We start from the raw sequence: 27,781 nt of genomic DNA on the forward strand, positions 1-27,781 counted from the left end.
GTACATTTAATACTAGCAAAGGTGTCCATCACTCACTGGGGTTCGTAGATGTCTCACCTGAAAGGAGCAATTTCCTTTGAAGTGTGTCTTGGTAGCAATGGGAATTCAGTGTAAATATTCAGTGAGCAGATGTTGCAATGGGTGCAGCTGGTAACCTCGACAACCTCGTTACATTCTAGCAGCTGAGATTTCCAATCCATACTTGTTGTACCTCCGAAGTACTGCTCAGGAGTGACCAGGATATTATGAAAGCTCAGCTGGGAAACGGGTTTAGGCATGTTTTGGGCCTACAGCCTGAAGGAAGATCACCAAAGTTTTTTCCATACCAACCGACCACCTCCAGGCACCCCATCCATCTCCGCATCGTTTCTTCGGCTCCCGACCTTCCCCCTCTCTCTATATTCCCCATAGCTTTGCTTTCAGCAATTTCCCACAGCATTTCATTCTGGTTTCCCATTCGATGATCCATATATCAGTAGTTTGTTTCACGTTTCAACATCAGTTTCACTTTAAGATATCAGTTTAGATTCATCATCGCAACTTGTGATGCGACGCGAATAGTGCACGGAAAAGGTCGGCAAAACCGATTTTGGGAGGAAATGTTTTTGAATTTTCAAAGCGGTCTAAAGTGTTTTTAGGGTTATAAAGGGGACTAAAGTGTTTAAAGAAACAATTATCTTAAAAGAGCCAAATGGGGTCTAAAGGTGTCTAAGGACAAAAGAGCAAAAGGGGTCAAAAGTTTCGAAATGGTCTTAAATTGTCCAGAGGGTCTTACATTGTCCAAAGGGTCTTAAAAAGCGAATAGGTCTGAAAAGTGTCGAAAAAGGTGTATATGTCTCATAAGGGTCGAAATGGGTATGAAATGGTCTAAAGGGTGTAAAGGTCCAAGGGGTGTAAAAGGTCTAAGGGGTTTAAAGGGGTCTAAGGGGTGTAAAGGGTTGAAAGGGGTCTAAAGGGTGTAAAGGGTCAAGGTGGTCTAAGGGGTGTAAAGGGTCAAAGGGGTGTAAAGGGTCAAAGGGGTGTAAAGGGTCAAAGGGGTGTAAGGGGTCAAAGGGGTCTAAGGATGTGTATAAAGGGTCAAAGGGGTCTAAGGGGTGTAAAGGGTCGAAAGATGTCTAAGGGGTTTAAAGGGTCTAAGGTGTGTCGTGTAAGGGGTCTAAAGGGGTATAAGGGGTGTAAAGGGTCTAGAGAGTGCAAAAGAGTGAATCTGTAGTAAAGAAATTACCTTGGGTTCGTAAATAAATTAACTCGGGAGTGCAACACAACAATAACGGGTGAAATGACCTCCTCGTCACAGTGCAAATCCCCTATTCAAGTATATTGTGGGTTAAAAATCTGATGGTAGAAAGTTTCTTTGTGATTAACCTTGGGAGCTCAAAATAGTATGATCCCAAACAAACAGCAAAACAACAACTCAGGGTGTTGTGAGGATGAGGTAATCGTTGGAGGTTCACCCGTTGGCATGTGGCGGTTTGTAGATAACGTCACGTGGGTCCTTTTTTCTACAAACTATTTTTCACCTTTGAGAGTGATGTTGTTAATGTTAGATGAGCAGTAAAATTACCTTTAAATCGATGTATAGGTTATCGTTGTACTATTTTCGGTTTTTGAATAATTAGTGCATTTCAGAAGTCTCATAAGGGTCGAAATGGGTATGAAATGGTCTAAAGGGTGTAAAGGTCCAAGGGGCGTAAAAGGTCTAAGGGGTGTAAAAGGTAAAAGAACATCAACAATTTTTTTTTTTTTTTGTGCATTTCAGAAGTCACATGACTCCTTCGTTGCCGAACTTACTGATCATGGTGACGTCTTAATTAAGAGTTGTTTTTCACATCCGATAACATATGCGACGATCGGAGCTCACCGTCTCACCAATTATATAGATATCCGGGTTAAAATCCGAAACAAATGGGCTTTCTATAAAGCCTTGTGTATGTGGACTGACCCTTGGAGATCATGGCGACAGGTGGTAGCTCGGGTGTTTATAAGTTATGAATTGTGAGAAAATAACTGTTTTAAAACCACTAGTTAGGTGAATCGTGGTAAAAAATGTTATCCTATAAAATTTTGTGCTGATTAACCTTGGGAGCTCAGAGGAAAAAAGTTCACAAACGAACAAACAAATATTTTCCTTTTTTATATAAAGGTGTAGGTGGCCTCAGCATTTGAGTTTTTTCGATTAAAGGCATTGCAATCACATTCTGTGAAGCTCGACATTACCTGTCATCATCATCAGCCAGAGCAAGTTTCTCAAAATGCAGGTGCACGCGATGACCGGGTGGGGCCTCGATAAGCCAGAAGCACGTCAGGTTGTTGGTATAGTTGGCAGGAAAATTAGGGGACAGGATGCGGCCCACGGATGCGTTTCTCACAGTTCCTCCACACACAGCTGTGAGGGAACATCAACAATCATGAAATAAGGTCCAAACTGGCATTCCGGCTCAATTTCCATGACACTCAGAAAGGGCACAGAAACCGAGGAGAATATAAGATGGTGCAGAATTGGACTGCTTGAGGGAATGTTCTCGAAGCAGGATGGCAAAGTAAAACTGATCAGGGATTGGGATTTTAGGCTGTGAAAAGCCAAATTCATTTTAGAGAAAAACAGGAATAACCGAAATAAATAAACAAACAAGTATAGATACATTCAAAGTAAACCGCCCCATGCCTAATACATAAATAACATATCTTCGAGTGCGGACATTGCCGAGGCACCTTCGGCGCCCGGCAATGCTGCAGTGCGGCACATGGAGACAGAATTTGGAGGGAGCGGTGTACAAAAATTGATTGATTAATTGATTATTTGCGTGATTAAAAAAAAGAAATAATAATCATAAAATAATGAATTCCTGAATCAATTGGCTAATGGCATACCTAAACCCCAACTGTTTCATCAGAATCTGTAACTTTTTGAAAATTAATCAATCAAGTAATTAATTAAAAAATAAATAATTAATCGATTAACTGATTAATCAACAAATCAAAATACCCTTTATAGCCAAACGACGATGTCACCGTCATGCCTAAATTTCAGCTTACCAGCTTTTTTTTTTGTATACATAATCGAGGCTCGTGAAAGAACTAACATTTATCACATAAACAAATCAAACAGACAAACAAACAAAATATATAAAAAGGGGAGCGGTAGACAAGATGGGGAGAGAAGGGGAAGCACATAAACACAACATTTGTGAGGGACACATCGGGAATGTGTGGGAGGGAGAGGGCTTGGGGGGAGGCGGCGTGGGAAGGGGGGGGGGGGGGTGGGAGAAGTATAAACACAAGGACACCAACGACTTCCAGGAAAGAAGTTGGTATTTCAACCAGCTCAATGGAATACTGTTCCCCCCTCTGGGCTGGTGCTCCTGCCTCACACCTTGCTCGGCTTCACGCTGTTGAGGCCAAAGCTTTCAGAATCATTGGAATCTCCTGCGATGTAGTCAACGCCGAGGGCCTTTCACTCACTCACCGCAGGCAGGTTGGTGGTCTTTCTGTCTTCTACCGACTCCTCTCCGGCCTTGCTCCCCCAGCTCTCTGTGTGCTCTGTCCCCCCAATATTCCTTCAGGTCGCACAAGATCTGCCTGCAACCCTCTTATGGTTAAATTGCCAAAGTCTAGGCTGTCTGCTCACCTTCACTTTTTCATTCCCCTTTTCTCCCGCCTCTGGAACAAACTCCCCCACTCCCTTCAATCCCACTCCTCCCTCCAGGTCTTTAAAACAGCTGTTCACCACCATCTCTTATCTTCCCCCATCGAAAACCTTGATCTTTTCTACCCCCGGTAATTCACCCCAGAGTCCTTGCAGTGTTCATATGTTTTAATCCTCTCCCATCTCCCCCCAAGTCCTCCCGATGTCGCTGCTCTCAAATGTTGTATTTGTGTCCTTCCCCTTCTTCCCCCTCTCTTTTGTGTCCTCCCCCCTCTCTCCCCATCTTGTCTGCCGCTCCCCTTGTTTTTTGTGTTTTGTGTGTCGGTTTGTCTTTTTGTGTGATTAATGTTTGCTCTTTCACGAGCCTCGATCTTGTATACAAAAAAAAAAAAAAAAAAAAAAAAAAAAAAAAGCTCAAAAGGACCCAGCTCAAAAGATGGTCGAGATGTCGCCCGGACAAACAGACAAATGAAAAATCACTCATAGAGCGACACTTGGCAAAAGAGAATAAAGTAGAATGGCACTTGGTAGAGCATCCTTTGGACCTCACGCATAATTGGTGGTTGAAATCCGTGACCCGATATGCAAATTGTCTTCAAATTTTAAGTTAATCGGATGAAAATTGACAATTTTAGAAATTTGGCCTATGTTGACATTGTGACCTTTTCACCTCAAAAATAGTTGGTGGTTGAATTCAGTTCGCTGACATGTAAATCCAATTCAAATTTCAAGTCAATCGGAAGAAAATTGAGGATTTTAGAAATTAGAAAAAAAATGTTGACCTTTGGCCTATGTTGACCTTTTAACCGATGTTGATCTCAAAAATAGTTGGTGGTTGCATTCAGTTCGCTGATATGAAAATCTTATTGAAATTTCAAGTCAGTTGGATGAAAATTGAGGATTTTAGAAATTTGAAGAAAAGTGGTTGACTTTTGGGCTATGTTGACCTTGTGATCCATGTTGACCTCAAAAATAGTTGGTGGTTGCATTCAGTTAGCTGATATATAAATCTAATTCAAATTTCAAGTCAATCAGAAGAAAATTGAGGATTTTTGAAATTTGAAAGAAAGTGGTCGACGTTTGGCCTATTTCGACATTGTGACCTTTTGACCTCAAAAATAGTTGGTGGTTGAATTAAGTTAGCTGATATGCAAATCCGATTCAAATTTCAAGTCAGTTGGCTGAAAATTGAGGATTTTAGACATTTGAAGAATAGTGGTTGACCTTTGGCCTATGTTGACCTTTTGACCTCAAAAATAAATAGGATTATGTTAGACCACCAACTCTACCTTTTGGTGAAGTTTCCTGAAGATCATTTTAAAATTGTGACCTGTAGGCAAGTATAAGTGAGCGGACAGACAAACACACAACACGAGTGATCAACATACTTGTCAAAAAAAAAAAATTCTGAGTAAAACAAGAAAGAAAACAAACGGAGTGAAAACTGAGTACTCCTTTTCGACGCGGCGAGTTGGTGACATCACACAGCGCCTGGAGATGGAATAGGGAGGGAGCGGTGGACAACAACACACAAAAAAAAAAACCACACGGCAGTTAGTGATGATGTTCGTGACTAGACTAGCGAAGACAAATCTGTGCTCCATGGAATCGCGTATCTGCAGGAAAATCACATGGGATGTCCCATTAAGACAGTATACGATTTTACCGTTTGTTTGCTCACGATCCTCTCTCTGACTTGCTCTCTATGACTCTCTGCTCACCATCCAAAACCTTGATCTTTTCTACCCCCTTAATTCACCCCAGATCCCCTTTTTTGAAATACCGACTTCTTTCCTGGAAGTCCTAGCTGTGTCCATGTGTATTTTTTACCTCTCCCACCCCCCAACCCCCTTTTCCCATGCGTCCGCCCCCCACGCCCTCTCCCTCCCACAGGTCTCCCGATGTCCCTGCTCTCCATCTTGTCTCCCGCTCCCTTTATCATACGTTTTATGTGTCAGTGTGTCTTTTTGTGATCAATGGTAGCTCTTACACGAGCCTCGATCTCGTATACAAAAAATAAATAAATAAAAAAGGACTACCTGTGTTTGGCGGTGGAGATGCGTCGCTGCTGTTACAAGTAATCGGGTCATCTCGCTCGTTCCCATCAAAACATTACAGCGGAAATGTACAATTTTAACGATTAAATTATCGTGACAAGTCGAGCTGCAGCATCCTAAAAATCTTATTCTCAGGGAGAGGCGGGCAAGTAGGATTGCAAATGGGAGACCCCCAGCACTCTCAAATTGTACCAACAAGGCAAGGGACCAGTTCATTGGCCAACAGCCTCCCGTTACCTACACGAGCAGCCGACGTTGCTCTTTAAAAAGTTTTAAAACGTGCTCACCGTAGCAAAGCGGCTCCGTGCCGTCCCAGCCCGGATGCGTGCTGTTTATACACGTCAGGATGCTTTGCCCGCGGAGCTGGTAGCCCGCCATGCAGTGGAAATAGGCCTTGCCTCCTGGGTGCAGGCCGCTCACGTACACCTCCCCGAATGCTGGCTTGCCCGGAAGTGGACAACTCAGCAAATATTCTGGAAAGACAAAGTGAGACGGTTGCAGAATGCATGCTGCCAATTTCAATAGTATCCAGGTACATACTCATAATAACTGTTGCTGCAGTACTGCAATAGCACACCTATTATTTTGAAGTACAAACTACTCTTAGAGAGTGTTGTAGTGAATCACTCAACCATTAGAAAGAGGCTGCACAATTTGATCGACATGGGAGGTGTGCCAGGAGGAAACCTTTGCTGTGCAGAACATCAGGGCAAGACTAAAGTTTGCCAATGAACACCTTTTTTATTCTTTTTTTTTGTATGCTGAATCGAGGCTCGTGAAAGAAATAACATTTACTTCACAAACAAATCAACCAGACAAACAAAATATATAAAAAGAGGGAGCGGAAGACAAGATGGTGAGAGAAGGGGAGGCACACAAGTACAACAGCGGAGAACAGGGACATCGGGAGATCTGTGGGAGGGAGAGGGCTTGGGGGGAGGAGGCGTGGGAAGCGGGGGGGGGGGGGGGGGGGGAGGGGAGGGTGGGAGAAGTATAAAACACAAGGACACCAAGGACTTCCAGGACAGAAGTTGGTATTTCAAAAAAGTGGATTTGGGGTGAAATTAGCAGGGGTAGAAAAGATCAAGGTTTTGGATGGGGGAAGATAAGAGATGGTGGTGAACAGGTGTTTTAAAGACCTGGAGGGAGGAGTGGGATTGAAGAGAGTGAGGGAGTTTGTTCCAGAGGCGGGAGAAAAGAGGAATGAAGGAGTGAAGGTGAGCAGAGAGTCTTGATTTTGGCAGTTTAACCATAAGAGGGTTGCAGGCAGATCTTGTGCGACCTGTAGGAATATTTGCGGGACAGAGCCCAGAGAGAGCTGGGGGGGGGGGGGGGGGGGGCAAGGCCGGAGAGGAGTCGGTAGAAGACGGAAAGACCACCAACCTGCCTGCGGTGAGTGAGTGAGAGGCCCTTGGAGTTAGCTTCATCGCGGGAGATTCCAATGATTCTGAACGCTTTGGTTTCAACAGCGTGAAGACGAGCTAGGTGTGAAGCAGGAGCACCAGCCCAGAGGGGAGAGCAGTACTCCATTGAGCTGCGGATGAAAGCCTTGTATGTGGTGAGGAGCTCAGGTGTGGCAAGGAAGGACTTCGCACGACGGAGGATGCCCAGTCGGCGACTGGCTTTGGAGGACAGATTTGAAATGTGGTTTTCCCAGGAAAGATCATGGCAGATAGTGAGACCCAAAAGCTTGAGTGACAGAACTTCTTGGAGAGGATCATTCAGAAAGTGGATGGGAGGGTTGTCCAGTCGGTCTTTTCGGAGAGACATCGTAAGAGTGTGAGATTTGTTAGGATTGAAAGACATGTTCCACTTGTTTGCCCAGTCTGTGATTTTGTCCAGGTCTGCAGAGAGTGAGGAGGCTGCAGACTGCCGATCTGAGGGATGAAGAATGGAGCGACAGAGAGTAGAGTCATCAGCAAAGAAATAGAGAGGATTTTCAAGAGAGTCAGAGAGATCATTGATGAAGACCGGAAAAAGCACAGGGCCCTGAACACTGCCTTGGGGAACTCCAGCCTGAACAGAAAGAGGAAGAGGAGATGAGAGAAACCCATTCAGGGCCAAATGTTGACTATGACTGGAGAGGAAGTCCGCCAGCCATGCGTGGAGATTTCAATGGATACCAAAAGAGGAGAGTTTGGTGAGCAGAGCGGGGTGCCAGACCGTATCGAAGGCACGTGATATGTCAAGGAAGACAGCTCTAATTTCCTTTTTGGCATTGAGGACCTCCATCCATTGTTGAGAAAGCAGAAGCAGCATGTCCAGAGTAGAGTGACCAGGTCTGAAACCAAATTGATGATCAGAGATCAAGCCATTGGAGAAGAGGAAAGATTTCATGTCTGAAGCAATGATGGATTCCATGACTTTGCTGATAATTGGGAGAAGGCTGATTGGTCTGTAGTTGCTGGGATCTGTTTTTGCACCTTTTTTGTGCAAAGCGGTGATGTTGGCAGATTTCTAAGCTGATGGCAGATGAGCTTGAGCAAAAGAGAGGGTGAAGAGAACAGAGAGAGGGAGTGAAAGAGTGGAAGAACAGGATTTTAGGACCCGTGGGCTGATGCCGTCAGGTCCAGTTGCAGAATCAGAGTCGAGGGTTGACAGAAACTTTCCACCTTGTCAGGAGGAAAGGACACAGAGTCCAGGAGCAGCTGGGTACAACTGGGTACGGTGGGTACAGAGAGGGATGGGTTTGGGACACAAGATTTAGAGGCAAACACAGGGTTGAGGCATTCAGCTTTTTCACGTGCGGAGTCAGCCGTGTGGCCGTTTGAGGTGAGGGAGGGGATGGAGGGGGAACAAACACCAGAAACAGATTTGACCAGATGCCACCAGGATTTGGAAGAGGGAGACAGATAAGAGAGTTCGGTCCTGAGAACGGAGAGATATTGTTTCCTGGCTCTCCTGAGGGTGGACACACACTTGTTTCGGGCTTTGTGAAAGGAAATGAGATTTCCTTCCGTTGGATTTGCTTTTCAGGAGACGAAAGCAAGTTGTTTCTGGGCAATAGCCTCACCACAAGATTCCATGTACCATGGACGGGAGGAAGGGTATGACAACTGAAGACGAGATGGGATAAATCTGTGCATGAGAGAGAGCAATTTACTTTGGAAGAATTCCCAGGATGAGTTGATGTCAGAGGCGGTAGAGATGGGAGACCAGTCCAGATGATTGATGGCTGCTTGAAGATCGTGCAAGTTGGCCTGATTGAAATGCCAGACTCGTCGACACTGAGGAGGCTCTCTGAGAATGGTCAGAGACATGTCCACTTTAACAAGCACATGACCAGATGAGCCGATTGGAGCAGAAGAAGAGCAGCAGACATTTTCAGCGAAGTTAGTCATAACCAAGGCCAGAAGAGAAGATGCTCCGTTGACTGAGATCCGGGTCGGGAAATTGACAGATTGTGTCAGTCCCAGTGAGTCACAGAAGTCCTTTGCTGAAGAGCCATGGCTGGTGAGAGAGGTACCCACACCCAGCCAACTGGCATGGTGACAATTGAAATCACCACATATGAGGAAGAGAGAGTTGGGATGGGTAGATAGAAGTTGGTCCATATTATCAGACAGCGAGATGTAGATGGAGTCATCACTGTTTGGTGGACGGTACAACACGCATATGAACAAAAGGTGGGAGCGAAGGGGAAGCCGTAGCCAAAGGTATTCCTGGGGGTGAGGTGGAGAGAGGGCAGTGCAGGGCGTGTGAGGAAGAGAGTTTTTTATAAAGATAGCAACCCCACCTCCAGGACGAGGCTCAGGTCTATCATACCGGAGGAGGGAGTAACCTGGGAGAGATACCAAGGAATCAGAGATATCATTAAGGAGGAAAGTTTCTGTTAAGCAGATCACGTCTGGTTTGTCAGAAGCAACCTGCATGGAGAGATCAAGATCAAGATCAAGATCAGTCAAGTTTGAGCGAAGGCCCCGGATGTTTGAGGTCCATACTGTTAACGAAGAGGAAGGGGGAGCATCGGATACAGAACAGGGGGGGGGGGGGGGAGGGGAGCGGTAGGGTAAGATGTGGAAGAGGAGGAAGAGGTAGGGAGAGCTGTTGAAGGTGTGTCAGAGATTTCAGAATAGCTTGGAGAAAGGGAAGAATGGGGCGGACAAAAGGTTTGGTGGTGATTGGGTGAGGTGCAGTGAGGTGATATTTGAGGAGGGGGAAGAGTGAGGCAGAAGGTTGGGGGAGATGAAGGTGAAAGTTGGAAGGGGGAAGAAGCGGGGAAGACACTTTGAGGAGGAGGGGTGAGAGGGGAGTCTAGGAGGGGAGGAGCGAGGGAGAGTCTCGGAGGGGAGGGGTGTGGGGGGAGTTTAGGAGGGAAGGGGCAAGGGGGGAGATTTGAAAGGGATGGGTGATGGGGAAGATTTGGAGGGGAGGGGCAAGGGGGTAGATTTGAAAGAGATGGGTGATGGGGATGATTTGGAGGGGAGGGGCAAGGGGGTAGATTTAGAGGGGAGGGGTGATGGGGAAGTTTTGGAGGGGAGGTGTGATGGGGAAGTTTTGGAGGGGAGGGGTGATGGGGAAGTTTTGGAGGGAAGGGGTGATGGGGAAGATTTGAAAGGGATGGGTGATGGGGAAGATTTGGAGGGGAGGGGCAAGGGGGAATATTTGAAAGAGATGGGTGATGGGGAAGATTTGGAGGGGAGGGGCAAGGGGGTAGATTTGGAGGGGAGGGGCAAGGGGGTAGATTTGGAGGGGAGGGGTGATGGGGAAGTTTTGAAGGGGAGGTGTGATGGGGAAGTTTTGGAGGGAAGGGGTGATGGGGAACTTATGGAGGGAAGGGGTGATGGGGAAGATTTGGAGGGGAGGAGTGAGATTGGATTTTGAAAAGTGTACGATTAATGGGAAACGAACATTTATTGCAAAATGACTTTCTTGAGACATTCGAGTCAAAAATACGTTTGAGGACGCTGAAGGATGGGTGGAGTGCTGGAGAGTTTAGGGAATGTATGAAAGAGGCACTGTAAGAGATGGAATTTTTTTTTGGAATGAATAGATTTGGTGAGCAAGTCGAAAGCATCCTTTTAAAGAAGAAGAAGAAAAAGGTGTTGTAGTATATGACAGAATACAGTTCTTCAGGGGACAGTTTAAACATTTTTAACAACGTGGTCGAATAATGAACGAACAAATAAGAACGAACAAACGGATAAGAACCAACAAACGGATCAGAACAGAGAAGGGAATTTTTTTTTTTTTTTTCTTTGAGTTGAGATTTTAAACAAGGAAGTATGGGGTGAAAACACCAGGAAAAACAGAGACCGAAAGTAATTGCAGCGCAATCGAAGAACCGCTGAGACAAAAACAAAGCCTCAAGCCAAGGTCGGACACGGTAGCCTACTTCACTAGGCCTCAGAATACGCGACACGAACTAACTGACGATTCTATACACAGGTATGAAAAACCAACACCGAGAATCCTATCAAAGACACACCAATAGGTACACACACCGAAAGAAAGATACAGTTTCGACAAAAACACAATTGTGAAAAATTACTTCACTTCGAAAGCGTGGGCGCATGGACAGCTTTGAAGAGACGTGACCTCCAATCTTGCGCATGCGCAGTCCGATGACTGCGGGATGACTAGTCCACCTAGGCAAAGACCAGCACTTCTGGAACAATGTGCTCTGGACAGATGAGTCAAAGGTAGAGCTATTTGGCCACAGTACCAGAAGACATGTTTGGCAAAAAGCAAAGACAGCATTTGACCACAAGAACCTGATACCAACTGTAAAGCATGGTGGTGGAAATATTATGGTTTGGGGCAGCTTTGCTGCATCAGGGCCTGGGCAGCTCACCATCATAGAATCCACTATGAATTCTTCATTGTACCAGAGGGTGCTTGAGGATAATGTGAGGCCATCTGTCGGAAAGTTGAAGCTCAACCGAAGGTGGACCTTGCAACATGACAATGACCCTAAACATACCAGTAAATCCACCAAGGAATGGCTGAAAAGAAAGAAATTGAGGGTTCTGGAATGGCCAAGTCAAAGCCCGGATCTAAATCCCATCGAGATGTTGTGGGGTGATTTGAAACGAGCTGTGCATGGAAGCAACCCCTCAAACATCGCACAGCTGAAAGAATTCTGCATGGAGGAGTGGGCAAAAATTTCTCCCAGTCGAAGTCAGAGACTGGTAGACAGTTATAAGAAACGCCTACTTGAGGTTGTTTCTGCCAAAGGGGGCAATACCACCTATAAGAGCCAAGGGTGTACTTACTTTTTCCACATGCGAAATTTGCATTTATGTTTATTTAAATTATACAATGGACTACAAAATGGAAATGTTTCATGATATTTGTTATATTATATCACCTTTATCTAACAATATTGTTGAATTGAAGATCAAATAGCTGTATGTTGAAAAAGTCAAAACTTTACATGGGGTGTACCTACTTTTTCACGTGACTGTATGTACGCGCACACTACGTTATTATCTTCTTCTTTCACTGGCAATGTATTTCGCTTCCATGAACGTCTGTTTGTGGTTTTGAAATCCAACCCCTGCCCTGCACCTTCACCACATAATTATCTACCATTGGAAAGGTAATCATTGATTTACTTGGTTGAAAAAACTGTTGGCATGGTTACGTATTCCGTTCAGCGCACGTGAAGATGAGTGGGGAAGAGAGGGGAGACCGGGGTGGGGGTTGGGATTTGGGGAGTGAGAGAGGAGAGGGGATTATGGGGAAAAGGGGAGACAGGGGATTTGGGGAGTGAGAGAGGACTGGGAGAGGGAGAGGGGATTATGGGGAAGAGGGGAGACAGGGGATTTGGGGAGTGAGAGAGGACTGGGGAGGGAGAGGGGATTATGGGGAAGAGGGGAGACAGGGGATTTGGGGAGTGAGAGAGGACTGGGAGAGGGAGAGGGGATTATGGGGAAGAGGGGGGACAGGGGATTTGGGGAGTGAGAGAGGACTGGGAGAGGGAGAGGGGATTATGGGGAAGAGGGGAGACAGGGGATTTGGGGAGTGAGAGAGGACTGGGAGAGGGAGAGGGGATTATGGGGAAGAGGGGAGACAGGGGATTTGGGGAGTGAGAGAGGACTGGGAGAGGGAGAGGGGATTATGGGGAAGAGGGGAGACAGGGGATTTGGGGAGTGAGAGAGGACTGGGAGAGGGAGAGGGGATTATGGGGAAGAGGGGAGACAGGGGATTTGGGGAGTGAGAGAGGACTGGGGGAGAAAGAGGGGATTATGGGGAAGAGGGGAGCCAGGGGATTTGGGGAGTGAGAGAGGACTGGGGGAGAAAGAGGGGATTATGGGGAAGAGGGGAGCCAGGGGATTTGGGGAGTGAGAGAGGACTGTGGGAGGGAGAGCGGATTGTGAGGAAGAGGGGAGACAGGGGATTTGGGGAGTGAGAGAGGACTGGGGGAGGGAGAGGGGATTATGGGGAAGATGGGAGACAGGGGATTTGGGGAGTGAGAGAGGACTGTGGGAGTGAGAGGGGATTACGGGAAAGAGGGGAGACAGGGGATTTGGGGAGTGAGAGAGGACTGGGAGAGGGAGAGGGGATTATGGGGAAGAGGGGAGACAGGGGATTTGGGGAGTGAGAGAGGACTGGGGGAGTGAGGGGGGATTACGGGAAAGAGGGGAGACAGGGGATTTGGGGAGTGAGAGAGGACTGGGAGAGGGAGAGGGGATTATGGGGAAGAGGGGAGACAGGGGATTTGGGGAGTGAGAGAGGACTGGGAGAGGGAGAGGGGATTCTGGGGAAGAGGGGAGACAGGGGGTGGCCATGGGATTTGGGGAGTGAGAGAAAACTGGGGGAGGGACAGGGGAGTGGGGTGAGAGGGGAGGGGAAAGAGAGAGTAGAGGAGCGAGTGGGAGGAGAGAGGGGAGGGGAATCCTCTGCTAGCTCTTCCTTGTCATAAATAAAGACGAGTGACCCTGTTCCAGAGGCAGCCATGCAAGCCCAAGCCATGACACTCGCTCCGCAATGCTTCACAGATGAGATCGTATGTTTTGGATCACGTGCAGTTCCTTCATTTCTCCACATTTTTGCCTTTCCATCGCTTTGGTAAGTGTTTATCTTGAGACAAGTATATTTGATCGCCTGAGACAGATTTAAAAGAACAATAAACTCAAGATCGTTTTTACAACTGGTCCAATCGTTGTTCTTTGACTTGAGTTGTTCATGCATGTAAAGGCTAAGATCACCGTATCCGTTTAAAGCACCATCAGCTTTTTGTAGCCAATGGAGAGGCTAAGGAAATATGTCCAGCTGTTGTGACAAGTTTATGAGTCTTGGTCCATCAGACCTCATCGGAGTGGCTTGTGATGACTATTTTGTTTTGACCAAAGCCTTTCATAAACCGGCTGCCCAGGCCTAATATCCAACTAAGTAGGGTAAACGAAAAATTTGTAAACAACTCGGGATATTTAATGTCTAATAGCTGCCAGACAGTTCGACCACCTTTACATCCATGTTAGGGATGCCGCACACACCGACTCGGCAACCACGCGAAACACAGGGTGACCGTTTATAACTGGGTCAAGATTCAAACCAAGGTTAGACAACTCGGAGGTGAGTGAGCCCCCCCCCCCCCCCACAATCTATCCCATCAGACAAGTGCACATGCAAAATATAACTCAAATTTAAATATTTATTTAGGTGGAATCGTCTTTTAGAATCGCCAAGAGAAAATGGCAAATAAAACAAACCTCGAGAGAGAGATGAAGAAGAAGAAGAAGAAGAAGGCCTTTTTGAGGCCATTTTCCCTGCTAGGGCGGGGGTTAGCCTTGCGGGTCCCATGACAATCATCATGGTTCCCTTTTTGAGGCAATGTTTTTATGGCCGGATGCCCTTCCTGACGCCAACCCTTCAGTCGCCTCTTACGACACGCAGGGATACGGTGTACCTATTCTAAACCGGGGCACACACCGGTTTAGCACTCGAGGCACAAACCTCGAGAGAGAGATGGAGAAGCCCAAATGGCCTGCAGGTTTGCTATCAACACGGGATCAGTGAAAAACACAGCACGGAATCAATAAATATTCATCAATACCATCCAACTAATCTTTGACCATGAGAATCGAGAGGTGTCTAGCAATTGGCAGTCTGGTGCACTTTCTTTCAGTACTGCTGTTCAGTGACAAATTTAATAATTATATAATGTCCTGATATTATGGCATCCTTACTCTCCCAATGCTTCACAGCACGGACGCCACTAATACATGGCTGTGGGAATGACGCATGAATGTAAATGTGCTTTTACTGTATGAAAACTAGATGGTATTCATAGAATACTTATACCCCCCACAGTCGACTTGGTGCGAGCCGGCTCTTCTGTTTTTTAAAGGTTTTTTTTGCTTTCGTTGATCCAATATGGCTGCCTGACCACGTGACCAATGACGTTATAAATTTACCTTCTCCAATGAAATTGCTGCGTAGATCAGGCTCAAGAAATTTCAAATTGATCGGACTAAGCGTCATACTTGTGGAATTATGAAGTTATAATTAAGGCAACAATGAAATCATCGTTAACAACACTTATCCCCCTTAAAGAGTACTTAACAATGAGCCACGTTTCAATTTTTTCCATGCAGCGGTTTCGGTGATAGAGGTCGAAAGTTTTTTTTGTTTTTTCAAAGATGTCGCCCGCACCATGTTACATATGACGTCATAATTATCACTAAAAAAAATGTACAAGAGTAGGCGCCTACTATGGTGAAACTTTCATGTCAATCGCACCAAAGGTTTTCATGGCAATTGCACTAAAGTGAATTTAAATTAAACAAGATGGTGCCAGTAAAACAAGCCCTATAACGCCATAATTCTGAAAACATTCTTGAAATTCTTGAATTGAAAACATTAATACGTATACGATGGTGAAAATTGTGTCATTCGGACAAACGTTTCACGAGAAAATGAATTTTAAAAATGCAGACATGTGCGAAGCTAAAAGCGGGATTAAGCGATCGGTTGCGTACACGATCGCTTAACTCCGCTCTTCACTTCGCAAGCGAAGGGTTAATAAAAAACAGATTTACAAAAACCAATGAAAACCAAAAAAGTCAAAAACAATGCAAATCAAAACTAGAAAGAATCTGAAAATGCAAAGCCCGTCTGCATCCGTTTCTATTTAGACGTCTTCTTCTTCTTCCATATGCTCTAAATAACGAAAACAGTAAAAAGAAATACAAAATGAAAATTGACGATTTTATGCAGCCTTGACCTTTGAGCTTTAGATGTAAAAACATAATCAGCTTCTATTTTTTGATTGGTGAACCAATTCTGTGCCCTAATATGCAAATTATAAAAATTTCAGGTCAATCAGGTGAAAATTGGTGATTTTACGAAACCTTGACTTTTGACCTTTTGATCAAAAAAACAAAACAATCAGCTTGTAGTTTTTGATTGGTGAACCAATGATGTGACCCAATATGCAAATTCTTAAAATTTCAGGTCAATCAGGTGAAAATTGACGATTTTATGTGACGCTGACCTTTGACCTTTTGACCAAATTATTAATTTTCCTTCTCCGTATTCTCATAATAAAGCTTTGGTGAAAATTTTGATGACAAAACTCAAATGGTAAAAAGTTACGGCCCGGACGACACACACACACACACACACACACACACACGCACGCACGCACGCACGCACGCACACGCACGCACGCACGCACGCACACACACACACACACACACACACACACACACACACACACACACACACACACACACACACACACACACACGATTACAAAACTCCGTCTCCTGCTGCACAAGGGATGGACTAGTAAACATTACACCACCACACTGAGGTTATACATACAGTACACAGTATACAACAAGTCATGGCAGGGATAAAATGTGTGAGGATGGCAAGAAGAGCAGGGATGCATAAACATCCTGGAGTTCCAGGAACTTTTACATTTGGAATTTTTTTTTTAATAATGAGCGATTGATGTGGCGGTGCTGTGGGTGGAAGCAGCCATGGGGCCTACTTTGAAAGAAGCTAGTCTCTAACACAGAAAATCCCAGGAGATGGAAGCAGAAAATGGACCTCACACCGATTATCATGCACACAACAAAAAGAATGGCACCAAGAAAACAAAACAGATGGGGATTCATCGCCAGGGATGAGGAAATGGCGGCCTGCAGCGAGCCGGCAGTCAAGGTGCAGAGAGGGAGGGGTGCCGGGAAGAGCTGGACATGGAGGGATGCCGGGAAGAGCTGGACATGGAGGGATGCCGGGAAGAGCTGGACATGGAGGGATGCCGGGAAGAGCTGGACATGGAGGGATGCCAGGAAGAGCTGGACATGGAGAGACGCCAGGAAGAGCTGGACATGGAGGGGTGCCGGGAAGAGCTGGACATGGAGGGATGCCGGGAAGAGCTGGACATGGAGGGGTGCCGGGAAGAGCTGGACATGGAGGGATGCCGGGAAGAGCTGGACATGGAGGGACGCCAGGAAGAGCTGGACATGGAGGGACGCCAGGAAGAGCTAGACATGGAGGGACACCAGGAAGAGCTGGACATGGAGGGGTGCCGGGAAGAGCTGGACATGGAGGGATGTCAGGAAGAGCTGGACATGGAGGGATGCCGGGAAGAGCTGGACATGGAGGGATGCCGGGAAGAGCTGGACATGGAGGGATGCCAGGAAGAGCTGGACATGGAGGGGTGCCAGGAAGAGCTGGACATGGAGGGATGCCAGGAAGAGCTGGACATGGAGGGATGCCAGGAAGAGCTGGACATGGAGGGGTGCCGGGAAGAGCTGGACATGGAGGGATGCCGGGAAGAGCTGGACATGGAGGGATGCCGGGAAGAGCTGGACATGGAGGGATGCCAGGAAGAGCTGGACATGGAGGGGTGCCGGGAAGAGCTGGACATGGAGGGATGCCAGGAAGAGCTGGACATGGAAAGCGGCCTTCTCATTTCGAGGATTTACAACCCGCTGCAGCACAGCTGGAAAAATAACGTCGGTCAAGATTTGCCTCTTGCTCGTCCACAAAGATGTTACTTCTCCATTATACTGATACAATGTCCAAATGGTCCCCATTTGGGCACGACAAACAACATGACCGACTGGAAAATGTAGCGGCTGCAAATTTATTTGACGTTCAAGCGAATGCCGACATATTTTTGCAACAATTCTGGGACGAGCAAAGTATTCGTTGAGGGATTTGGAGAAAATAAAATAAAAACAACAAATTTTGCATTATCTAACAGAAAAAGACTTTTCAGGGCAACACCGGTATGATTCTCATGCAGGGTGTATGAAAGGAATGTGATATCCAAGACAATGCCTGAGGGTGCAATTATCCAGGAGCAAAACAGTGCCCTCAACCTAGCAGTGGAGACAAGACAAATGCCCAATGTCACCTTGAAACTAAGTGCAACCGAGGTGTCCAGGTTATTTTTCTTACAAATACCAAACACAGTGCAATTATATACACAAAGAATTAAGTTAAGCACCCCTACACAACGAATTAAGGTAAGCACCCCCTAATATATATTCTTTGTGTATATGTATACATTGGCATATATTCTAAGGTATGTGAGATCAAATAATGATTGGTATGACATTAGCAATTATCCATTGATGAAATTGAGTGATCAAAGTGAAAAAAAGTGATTGGTTGAGTCAGTGATCCGATCACGTGGGTCCTACACACGTTATTGACGCAAAGATCGCTAGAGGTCTTCTCAGAACAATGACTGTACGTTAGAAAACATAAACGTCATCCACACTGTCCGTGATGGACCTATAGCTCCATACTTAAATTGAGGTGAAAATATGCCTAAAATTCCCAAAAAATTTCACCTTAAATTATTCAGAATAAAATATTGAAAACGGCATGATTGTTATGTTTTTATGTGACTATAATATCACTTCTCCAGAAAATATAGCAATATCATGGGTATATTACACTGTTTTGACGACAACAAACTTGTAATGTGCGAGGTTGTAAAAAAACGGGGGGGGGGGGGGGGGTGCTTAACTTAATTCTTTGTGTATATTTCAGAATATTCAAACCTCAAAACTGAAACAGGTCACATTCTCCGCATCAGTCTTGGATATGCCGTAAACGGCCTACATTAGGAGTGGATAGGCCGTAAAAGGCTTAGATTAGTCTTGGGTAGGCCATAAACGGCCTACATCAGTCTTGTGTAGGGTATAAACAGCTTAAATCTGTCTTGGGTAGGGCATAAACGGCTTAAATTAGTCTTGGGTAGGGCATAAATGGCTTAAATTAGTCTTGGGTAGGGCATAAACGGCCTACATCAATCTTGGGTAGGGCATAAACGGCTTAAATTAGTCTTGGGTAGGCCATAAATGGCTTAAATTAGTCTTGGGTAGGGCATAAACGGCTTAAATTAGTCTTGGGTAGGCCATAAACGGCTTAAATTAGTCTTGGGTAGGGCATAAATGGCTTAAATTAGTCTTGGGTAGGCCATAAACGGCCTACATCAGTCTTGGGTAGGGCATAAATGGCTTAAATTAGTCTTGGGTAGGCCATAAATGGCTTAAATTAGTCTTGGGTAGGGCATAAACGGCTTAAATTAGTCTTGGGTAGGCCATAAACGGCCTACACCAGTCTTGGGTAGGGCATAAATGGCTTACATTAGTCTTGGGTAGGCCATAAAATGGCTTACATTAGTCTTGGGTAGGGCATAAATGGCCTACATCAATCTTGGGTAGGGCATAAATGGCATAAATTAGTCTTGGGTAGGCCATAAACGGCTTACATTAGTCTTGGGTAGGGCATAAACGGCCTACATCAGTCTTGGGTAGGGCATAAACGGCATAAATTAGTCTTGGGTAGGGCATAAAACGGCTTACATTAGTCTTGGGTAGGGCATAAATGGCATAAATTAGTCTTGGGTAGGGCATAAACGGCCTACATCAGTCTTGGGTAGGGCATAAACGGCATAAATTAGTCTTGGGTAGGCCATACACGGCTTACATTAGGCTTGGGTAGGGCATAAACGGCATAAATTAGTCTTGGGTAGGCCATAAACGGCTTACATTAGTCTTGGGTAGGGCATAAATGGCTTAAATTAGCCTTGGGTAGGCCATAAACGGCCTACATCAGTCTTGGGTAGGGCATAAACGGCATAAATTAGTCTTGGGTAGGCCATAAACGGCTTACATTAGCCTTGGGTAGGCCATAAACGGCCTACATCAGTCTTGGGTAGGCCGTAAATGGCTTACATCAGTCTTGCGTAGGCCATAAACGGCCTGCATTAGTTTTGGGTAGGGCATAAATGGCCTACATCACTCTTGGGTAGGCCGTGAACAGTCTATGTCATTTGATGTTAAAGGATTAGATTAAAGCGCGGCGTTACGAGCGCTGCTTGCGAGCAAGGAGGAAGCGGACAAGCGGTAACTTATAAGCGTCTTTATTTCAGGAGCTCACTGTAACACTGGCGCGCTCCGGGCTGCGCGCCCGGTGTATATCATGAGGCCACGCCTACCCCTCGGGCGTGGCCACCGCCCACTTGGTGCGCGGAATGATGTCACCACGCCAGTGGGCTTTTGTGTCCGCCACACGCGCCCCCCCAGAATTCCCGCGCACCTGGAGGGCCAGTTTGCAGGGCAGACGAATGACCCGGCCGAAGCGCCCCCTGGCGATCGGCGGCGTCCGGGGTGCAGGGATGCCAGGTGGGATGCCCCTGGCTGCCCCTGGGATGGGTGCAGGACCGGGGGGCGGCGTGGCGGCGGGGCTGGGCGGTGCCGGGGGTCCGCCCGCAAGGGGGGCGGCCCCGACGTGGGGGTCGGGCCACTGGCGGTGGATGGTCCACGTCGAGGTGGGCCGGCTTGAGGCGGTCTACCGAAACGCGGTCAGGAGTACCGCCGATGTCCAGGGTGAAGTGCTTCGCCCCGGTCTCCAGCACGCGGAAAGGCCCGTCGTACGGGGGCCGCAGTGGTGTCCGGTGGGCATCGTGGCGGACGAAGACATACTCCGCCGTGCGAAGCTCCGGGGCGACGTGCGTCGGTGGGTGCCCGTGGCATGCCGTTGGCACCGGGGCGAACCTCTGGGCGGTCTCTTGCAGAGCGGAGCTCTGCTGTGCCGCGGACCATGGTGCCATGGAGTCGGGGAGGAACTCGCCCGGCACCCGCAGCGGTTGCCCGAAGACCAACTCCGCCGCGGATGCGCGCAGGTCCTCCTTGGGCGCCGTCCGGAGGCCCAGCAGGACCCAGGGGAGCCTGTCGACCCAGCCGCAGTCGCGGAGGGTGGCCCGGAGCGCGGCCTTCAATGAGTGGTGAAATCGCTCACACAGGCCGTTAGCCTGGGGGTGGTAGGCCGTGGTTCGGTGCAGCCGGACCCCGAGCCCCTGCGCGACCGCCCCCCAGAGCTCCGAGGTGAACTGGGGGCCGCTGTCGGACGAGATGTCTGAGGGGGCGCCGAACCGGGCGACCCAGGTGGCGATGAAAGCCTGCGCGACATCGGCCGCCGTTGTCGACGCCAAGGGCACGGCCTCCGGCCACCGGGTGGTGCGGTCCACCATGGTGAGGACGTAGGTGAAACCCCGTGAGGGGGGCAGAGGTCCCACCAGGTCCACGTGGACGTGGTCAAACCGGCGTTCCGGCACCGTGAACGGGGCCAACGGGGCCTGGGTGTGCCGGTGCACCTTGGCGCGCTGGCACGCGAGGCACGTCCTGGCCCAGCCGCGGACGGCCTTCCGGAGGCCATGCCAGACGAACTTGTAGGCGATCAGCCTTTGGGAGGCCCTCGCGCCCGGGTGGGACAGGCCGTGGATGGCGTCAAACACCTGGCGCTGCCAGCTCACGGGCACGATGGGGCGAGGACGCCCGAGGGAGACGTCGCACAAGAGGGCCAAGCCCGCGCCGTCGAACGGCACCTTGGTGACGCGGAGGCCCGTGACGGCGGTCCGCAAGGCCTGGACGTCGGGGTCAGTGGCCTGGTCCGCTGCCATCCGGGCATAGTCGATGCCGAGGTGGACTGCGTGGGCGACGGCCCGGGAAAGGCAATCCGCCACCGGGTTGTCCTTCCCTGCGACGTGCTGGATGTCCGTCGTGTACTCGGACACGGCCGAGAGGTGACGCTGCTGCCGGGCCGACCACGGCTCGGTGACCTTGCCCATCGCGAAGATCAGCGGCTTGTGGTCGACGAAGGCAGTGAACGCACGGCCCTCGAGCAGATGGCGGAAGTGCCTGACCACCAAGTGAAGCCCGAGCAACTCGCGGTCGAAGGTACTGTAACGGCGTTTGGGCGGGCGAAGCTGCCGGCTAAAGAACGCCAGCGGTTGCCAAGCTCCACGCACCCATTGCTCGTGCACCGCGCCCACCGCGTAGTCCGAGGCATCGGTGGTGAGGGCGATCGGTGCATCGTCGCCGGGTGCGCGAGCATGGTGGCGTTAGCCAAGGCGAGCTTCGCGCCTGTGAACGCCGTGTCCATCTGCTCGGTCCAGGTAACGTCGCCTTTGCCCGGCTTACCTCGGAGAGCTTCGTGCAGGGGGCGCAGGAGCTGGGCGATACGGGGCAGGAACCGATGGTAAAAGTTCACCATGCCCAGGAACTCCTGCAGCCCTCTGATCGTGCGGGGGCGCGGAAACCCCTTCACCACCTCCACCTTGGCCGGCAGGGGGACGGCTCCGTGCTTGGTGACACGGTGCCCCAGAAAATCGATTATGGTGGCGCCGAACCGGCACTTTGCGGGGTTCACAATCAGGCCATGCTGGCCCAGGCGTTCGAAGAGCGTGCGGAGGTGGCGTAGGTGCTCTTCGCGGGACGCGCTGGCGACGAGGATATCGTCCAGGTAGACGTAGACAAAATCCAAGTCGCGCAGGACGCTGTCCATCAGTCGCTGGAACGCCTGAGCCGCATTCTTCAGACCGAAGGGCATGCGCAGGAACTCGAAGAGTCCGAATGGCGTGATGACCGCCGTCTTCGTGACGTCCTCCGGCCTGACGGGGACCTGATGGTAGCCGCGTATGAGGTCCACCTTCGAGAAGAAGGACATGCCCGCCAAACGGGCGGAAAAGTCCTGAATGTGGGGGACGGGGTAGCGGTCGGGAGTCGTGGCGTCATTGAGACGGCGATAGTCCCCGCACGGTCGCCATCCCCCGCCGGGCTTCGGCACGATGTGCAGCGGCGACGCCCAAGCGCTCTCTGAGCGCCGAACGATGCCGAGTCGCTCCAGGGTAGCGAACCCCGCTTTTGCCACCGCCAGCTTCGTCGGCTCGAGGCGGCGTGCCCGGGCGTAGACCGGTGGCCCGACGGTGGGGATGTGATGGGCCACCCCGTGCTTGACGGCTCCCGCCGAGAAGGTGGGCCACGTGAAGGCCGGGAAGCCGGCGAGGAGGCGGGTGAATGCGTCCGCTGCCGGAAGCGTACAGACCAACGTGGCCGGAACCGAACCGTTCGGCAAGCCGCTTGGCAAGCCGCTCGTTGAGCTGCTCGACGAGCTGGGCAACGCACAAGCGAGCGAGCTGAACGTCTCGGCCTGGAAAAGACGTCTGCGCTTGACGTCGACCAGGAGCCCATTAGCGCACAGGAAGTCCGCGCCAAGCAGTGCCATGGGCACGTCGGCGGTGACGAACGTCCATCGGAAAACCTGCCCTCCGAACCGCAGAGAGAGGCAGCGTTTTCCGTACGTACGGATGGGCGTCCCGTTCGCGGCAAGCAGCGCGGGGCCCCCACCCGCGGCGTGCTTGTCTGACGTGCCGGCGGGAACGACACTCACCTGCGCTCCCGTGTCGCACAGGTAACGGCGCCCGGAGAAGGTGTCCGTTATGAACAGCAGGCTGCTCGAACGGCCGGCGCTCATCGCCACTATTGAGCGCCGGCCCGGGCGTTTCCCGACCTGTTGAAGGAGCATGGCGGATGACACTGCCGAGCTTCGTGGCCGAACTTGGCGTGGAACCAGCACCAGGTGGTGGAGCTGGAGGAGCGCGGCTGGCTCCGCCAGGCCGGTGGAGTTGGCGGGTTTCCCCGCGGTGGCGGTTTTCGCCGCGGCGGTGGGTGGGGCGTGGCGGCGGTCACGAGGTGCGTATCAGCATGCTGCGTATGCTGTATAAGCTGATGCTGTGGATCAGCAGCATCAGCAGCATCAGCCTCGAGGGCTGTGACGGCCACGCCGACTCTCGCCCGCGTGTCCGAAGCGGCGAAGTACCTGTCCGCCTCGGCTGCCAATGCTCGGGGTTCCGTTAGCCCGGTCCCGGCCAACGCGAGGCGAACCTGCGCTGGAAGTTGGCGACGGAAAAGCACCCGGAATAGAGAACCGGGGGCTTCGTCGCCCAACAGTGACAGCATATGGTCCATTCGGACCGACGGGCGCGTGTCACCGAGCTCGGGGAGATCCAGGAGGCGGTCGGCCCGTGCGTCGTCCGTGAGGCCGAACGTGGCTAGGAGTAGCCGCTTGAGTGCCTCGTACTTGTGGGCGTCCGGTGGGTGGCGAAGGACGGACACAACTCGAGCGGCCGTGCCGGGCCCGAGGGAGGCGACGACGTGGCAATAGCGCGTGTCATCGCCGGTGAGGCGCCGAAGCTGAAATTGGGCTTTGGCCTGGACGAACCAGACTTCGGCCTGAGCCTCCCAAAATTTGGGAAGTTTGATGAAGTTGGCCATGGCAATGGCGTCGCGTGTGGAAGGATCGCTCCGGCAGATCCAACGTCGAGGGGGTCACCAGTAAAGCGCGGCGTTACGCGCGCTGCTTGCGAGCAAGGAGGAAGCGGACAAGCGGTAACTTATAAGCGTCTTTATTTCAGGAGCTCACTGTAACACTGGCGCGCTCCGGGCTGCGCGCCCGGTGTATATCATGAGGCCACGCCTACCCCTCGGGCGTGGCCACCGCCCACTTGGTGCGCGGAATGATGTCACCACGCCAGTGGGCTTTTGTGTCCGCCACAAGATCCCCTTTAACTGCGTGTGATGGGTGGTGTTCAGACATCATCCACAAGATTATAATAAAGTAGCAGGATAGTGACGGGGTTGGATTTAACTTAAATCTGCTGCATCTCAAACACTAGCAAGGGACGCTGCATCTCAAAGCAGACTAGTGTTGTTGGGGATGTGGGAGTAGGGGAGTTGGTGGTGAGTGCTGGGTGGAGGAGGGAAGAGGAAGGTTGTAAAACTTGCTTTCCAAACCACATTTTACATTGCATATGATAAGGAAGGATCTAACGGTATTTAAAAAAAAAAACTGCTAAAATTTGAATGTCTCTGATACATCATTCACTATATGAACCACCTTTAGAGGCCATTTTCCCACAGAGCAGGGGTTGGCCTTTTTCGGGCACCGTGGTCCCCTTTTTGAAGCAATGTTTTATGGTCGGATGCTCTTCCTGCCGCCAACCCTGTTAGTCGCCTCTTGCGACACACAGGGAATTACCAGTGAACTGGTACTCAATTTGCCGACCTCGGAAGGATGACAGACTGAGTCAACCCCCCTGGCGTTAATTCAGCGATCGACCGGGATTCGAACCCAGGATCCCAAGCCAGCACCCTAACCGCTAAGCCAGCACCAGGCTTACATAATTCACTATATACTCTTATGAATATGCTTGCACAATAAGAAGCTACCCAAGTGACTTGGTGAGGTGACAGCAGACACACGCGTAGGCCACAGACCTCACATCGTTACGCCAAAACCGGTGTGCGCAAGGTCATTTCATGCCAGCATATTTCATTTCATTCAAATCCATGAGCTTGACCCACTCCCTCGAACACCCCTCATAAAGCCCCACTGTGCGTCCGTCTAATCATGCATGCACATAATTATGTTCTCCAACAGTTTAATGGTTGCTGATTAAAGATCCTACCAGCAACCTCCTGCGGCTTGCATAATGCAACAAAATATCCGGAGTGCTCGGCCCCTTCCAGACTCTCAAAAAATTAATCTGGACTGGTTAATGCAATGTTAATCTATAGTTAATTAGAAACGGATTAATTTTGGTCGTCATACAAATAGTTAAAAAAGATGAAAAAAAAAAAAAACTTTCAATAGTGAAGTCGGAATTTTTTTAAAGACGAAGTCACATGATTGCCAATTGTAAACATTGCATCTTGTTATCGCATTCTCGCATATTGTGCTTGGAATGTGCCATAAACAGGTCCGTATTATAATTTGTGACTGGCAGGGCACCAGAAGAATACTTGACCAATGCTGATTGTCAACTCGTTAGACTTGGCATTGTTCTACCACGTGTCTGTCACATGGACACAGCCTTAGACCCCACCAGTCACAACCAGGAAGCATCACCATGATCTGCTTGGTGACGACACATGATCTTGGCATCTTTTCACTGTAAGAGGCCCTTCTGGAGCTGCAGTCATGAGTTGTCGTGATGATATCGTCATGGTCGGAGAGGTTAATAATTATTTTTCGTATACATAGTCGAGGCTCATGGAAGAAGTAGTACGAGTAGACTGAACTGATCAGGATGCAACAGGACAAAGGGAATGGTAGAAAAAGGGGGAAACACCAACGGCAGAGTTTAAGGTCAAGATAGAGGGACATTTGGACAAACAATGGATGTGTGGAGGAATGGAGGCAGGAGAGGACGCATGGGGTGGACAAGATGGATATAGAAGGAAACCCTCAAGAGTGAAAACTGGAAAATTTAGAAGGAGGGATTGGGGAAGATCTGAAATGGTGGTGAACAGCTGTCTTGAAGACCTGGAGGAAAGAATGAGATTGAAGACGATGTGGAAGTTGGTTCCACAGGTAAAAAAAAGAAAAGAAAAGAAGAACAAATGCAGTGATCCTGGATTTTGGGAGTTTCACTGGAATGAGGTCGATGGTGGACTGCGTGAGCCCTGCAGAAACCTCGGCGGTACAAAAAACAGAAAGAGCAGAGGGTGCAAGACCAGAAAGGAGGTGGTAGAGGACAGAATACCACCGAGCAGTCTGCGATGGCAAAGTTATCGACCCAACATGGCATTCCCATCAAGGGAAATTCCAATAATATTGAAGGCCTTGGTTTCCTGTCAAACTACCAATATTTTGAAATGTAAATTGCAACCTCCTCTGTCCTCTTACCCCTCTTCCTTGAAAAGTAGTGAAATGACAAGACAGAGCTTGCTCACCTACAACAGCCTTGCCTGCAGGAGCTAGATGCCGACCACACACACTCTCACCGGTGAGGCCTTCCTCCAATTGCAAACGGCACAGCTGTTGCTGTTTACTCTCGATATCTTTGGTAGTAATTTTAATGATCAATTTAAGGGGGAAAAAAACACTTTTACAAATAGAGAAATAAATCCTGAACAACAGGCAAATCCATTGCTCCCTATTAGGCTAACACCCATCCCACTTACATCTTGATGATTCGTTCCCCCTCATCTCCTCCTATGTCGCCAGACTCGCCATGCCCACATTCTCCAAAAATAACCTTCCGAGAACAACGTAAGTTTCAAATCGAATATTATTCCCCATAATTGAATGCAAATCTCTGCAGATGATGATATTCCGTGGCTTTCCACCATATTTCACTGCAGCGTTGCGTCCCAAAACCCAAACGCTCATCCATCATTCGAGGTCACCTCACCGCATGACCGGACAGTTTAAATCTCCTCTAATTCACGACCTCAAAATGGCAACTCACATCAAATTCCGTTAGATGTTGTTACACTTGCATCGCTCAAAAAAAACCTTTGGGGTTTATTTTATGGCTGGGTTTCTGATGATGTTGAGTTACGCTACTCTACAAATGTCGTGCAGGACCTTGAATTGTATCCCTATGAGCTTCAGTTTGCCAAGGCCCTTTCAGCAGGTGACGAAGAAGCAACAGTAAGACTCTGCTGTGGATTACTTGACAGTAAGGATTATGAGCACAATGTTGGAATTCCTGCTTTGCTTTCAAGGGAGACCTCTTGAGGCTCGAGGGACATCATCTACAAAATCTAAGCCAAAATTCCCAAGATGTGAGGACAAAAGGAACAGTGTAGCAAAAGGAACAAAGGTCGTTGGGGGCTTTTGGGTAGTTTGAATTGTAAAGCCCTTGAAGATCATTTGTGCAACATGTCAGTCCTCTTGGAATATAAACACAGGAATGATCAAACATCCCACACAGCTTCCATGTTTCTGCAGCGACCTGTATAATTCAACAAGAATAATTGAACAACCAATGAAGACAAATTTATAATATCAATGAAAATAACTACATGAA

The 27,781-nt window shown here is 49.0% G+C and overlaps 1 protein-coding gene and 1 long non-coding RNA gene across 3 annotated transcripts in view; one reads left to right on the forward strand and one right to left on the reverse strand.

Moving 5' to 3' along the window:
• The window catches only part of SEZ6 (seizure related 6 homolog), a 288,840-nt gene that overhangs the window by 55,900 nt on the left and 205,159 nt on the right, over positions 1-27,781 (reverse strand). Inside the window, exons 5-6 of the mRNA XM_078768042.1 lie at positions 5,991-6,176; positions 2,218-2,386 (exon numbers count right to left, since the gene is read on the reverse strand). Coding sequence (XP_078624168.1) covers positions 2,218-2,386; positions 5,991-6,176 — 355 coding nt within the window. The remainder of the gene's footprint in view (positions 1-2,217; positions 2,387-5,990; positions 6,177-27,781) is intronic.
• Positions 13,556-27,781, forward strand: part of LOC137439904 (uncharacterized) — a 198,026-nt gene continuing 183,800 nt past the window's right edge. For both annotated transcript variants that reach the window (XR_010987018.2, XR_010987019.2), the window contains exon 1: positions 13,556-13,716. This is a non-coding gene — a long non-coding RNA (uncharacterized LOC137439904). The remainder of the gene's footprint in view (positions 13,717-27,781) is intronic.

This window comes from Myxine glutinosa, chromosome 14 (assembly GCF_964187855.1).
Source record: "Myxine glutinosa chromosome 14, kmMyxGlut1.1, whole genome shotgun sequence".
NCBI lineage: Eukaryota > Metazoa > Chordata > Myxini > Myxiniformes > Myxinidae > Myxine > Myxine glutinosa.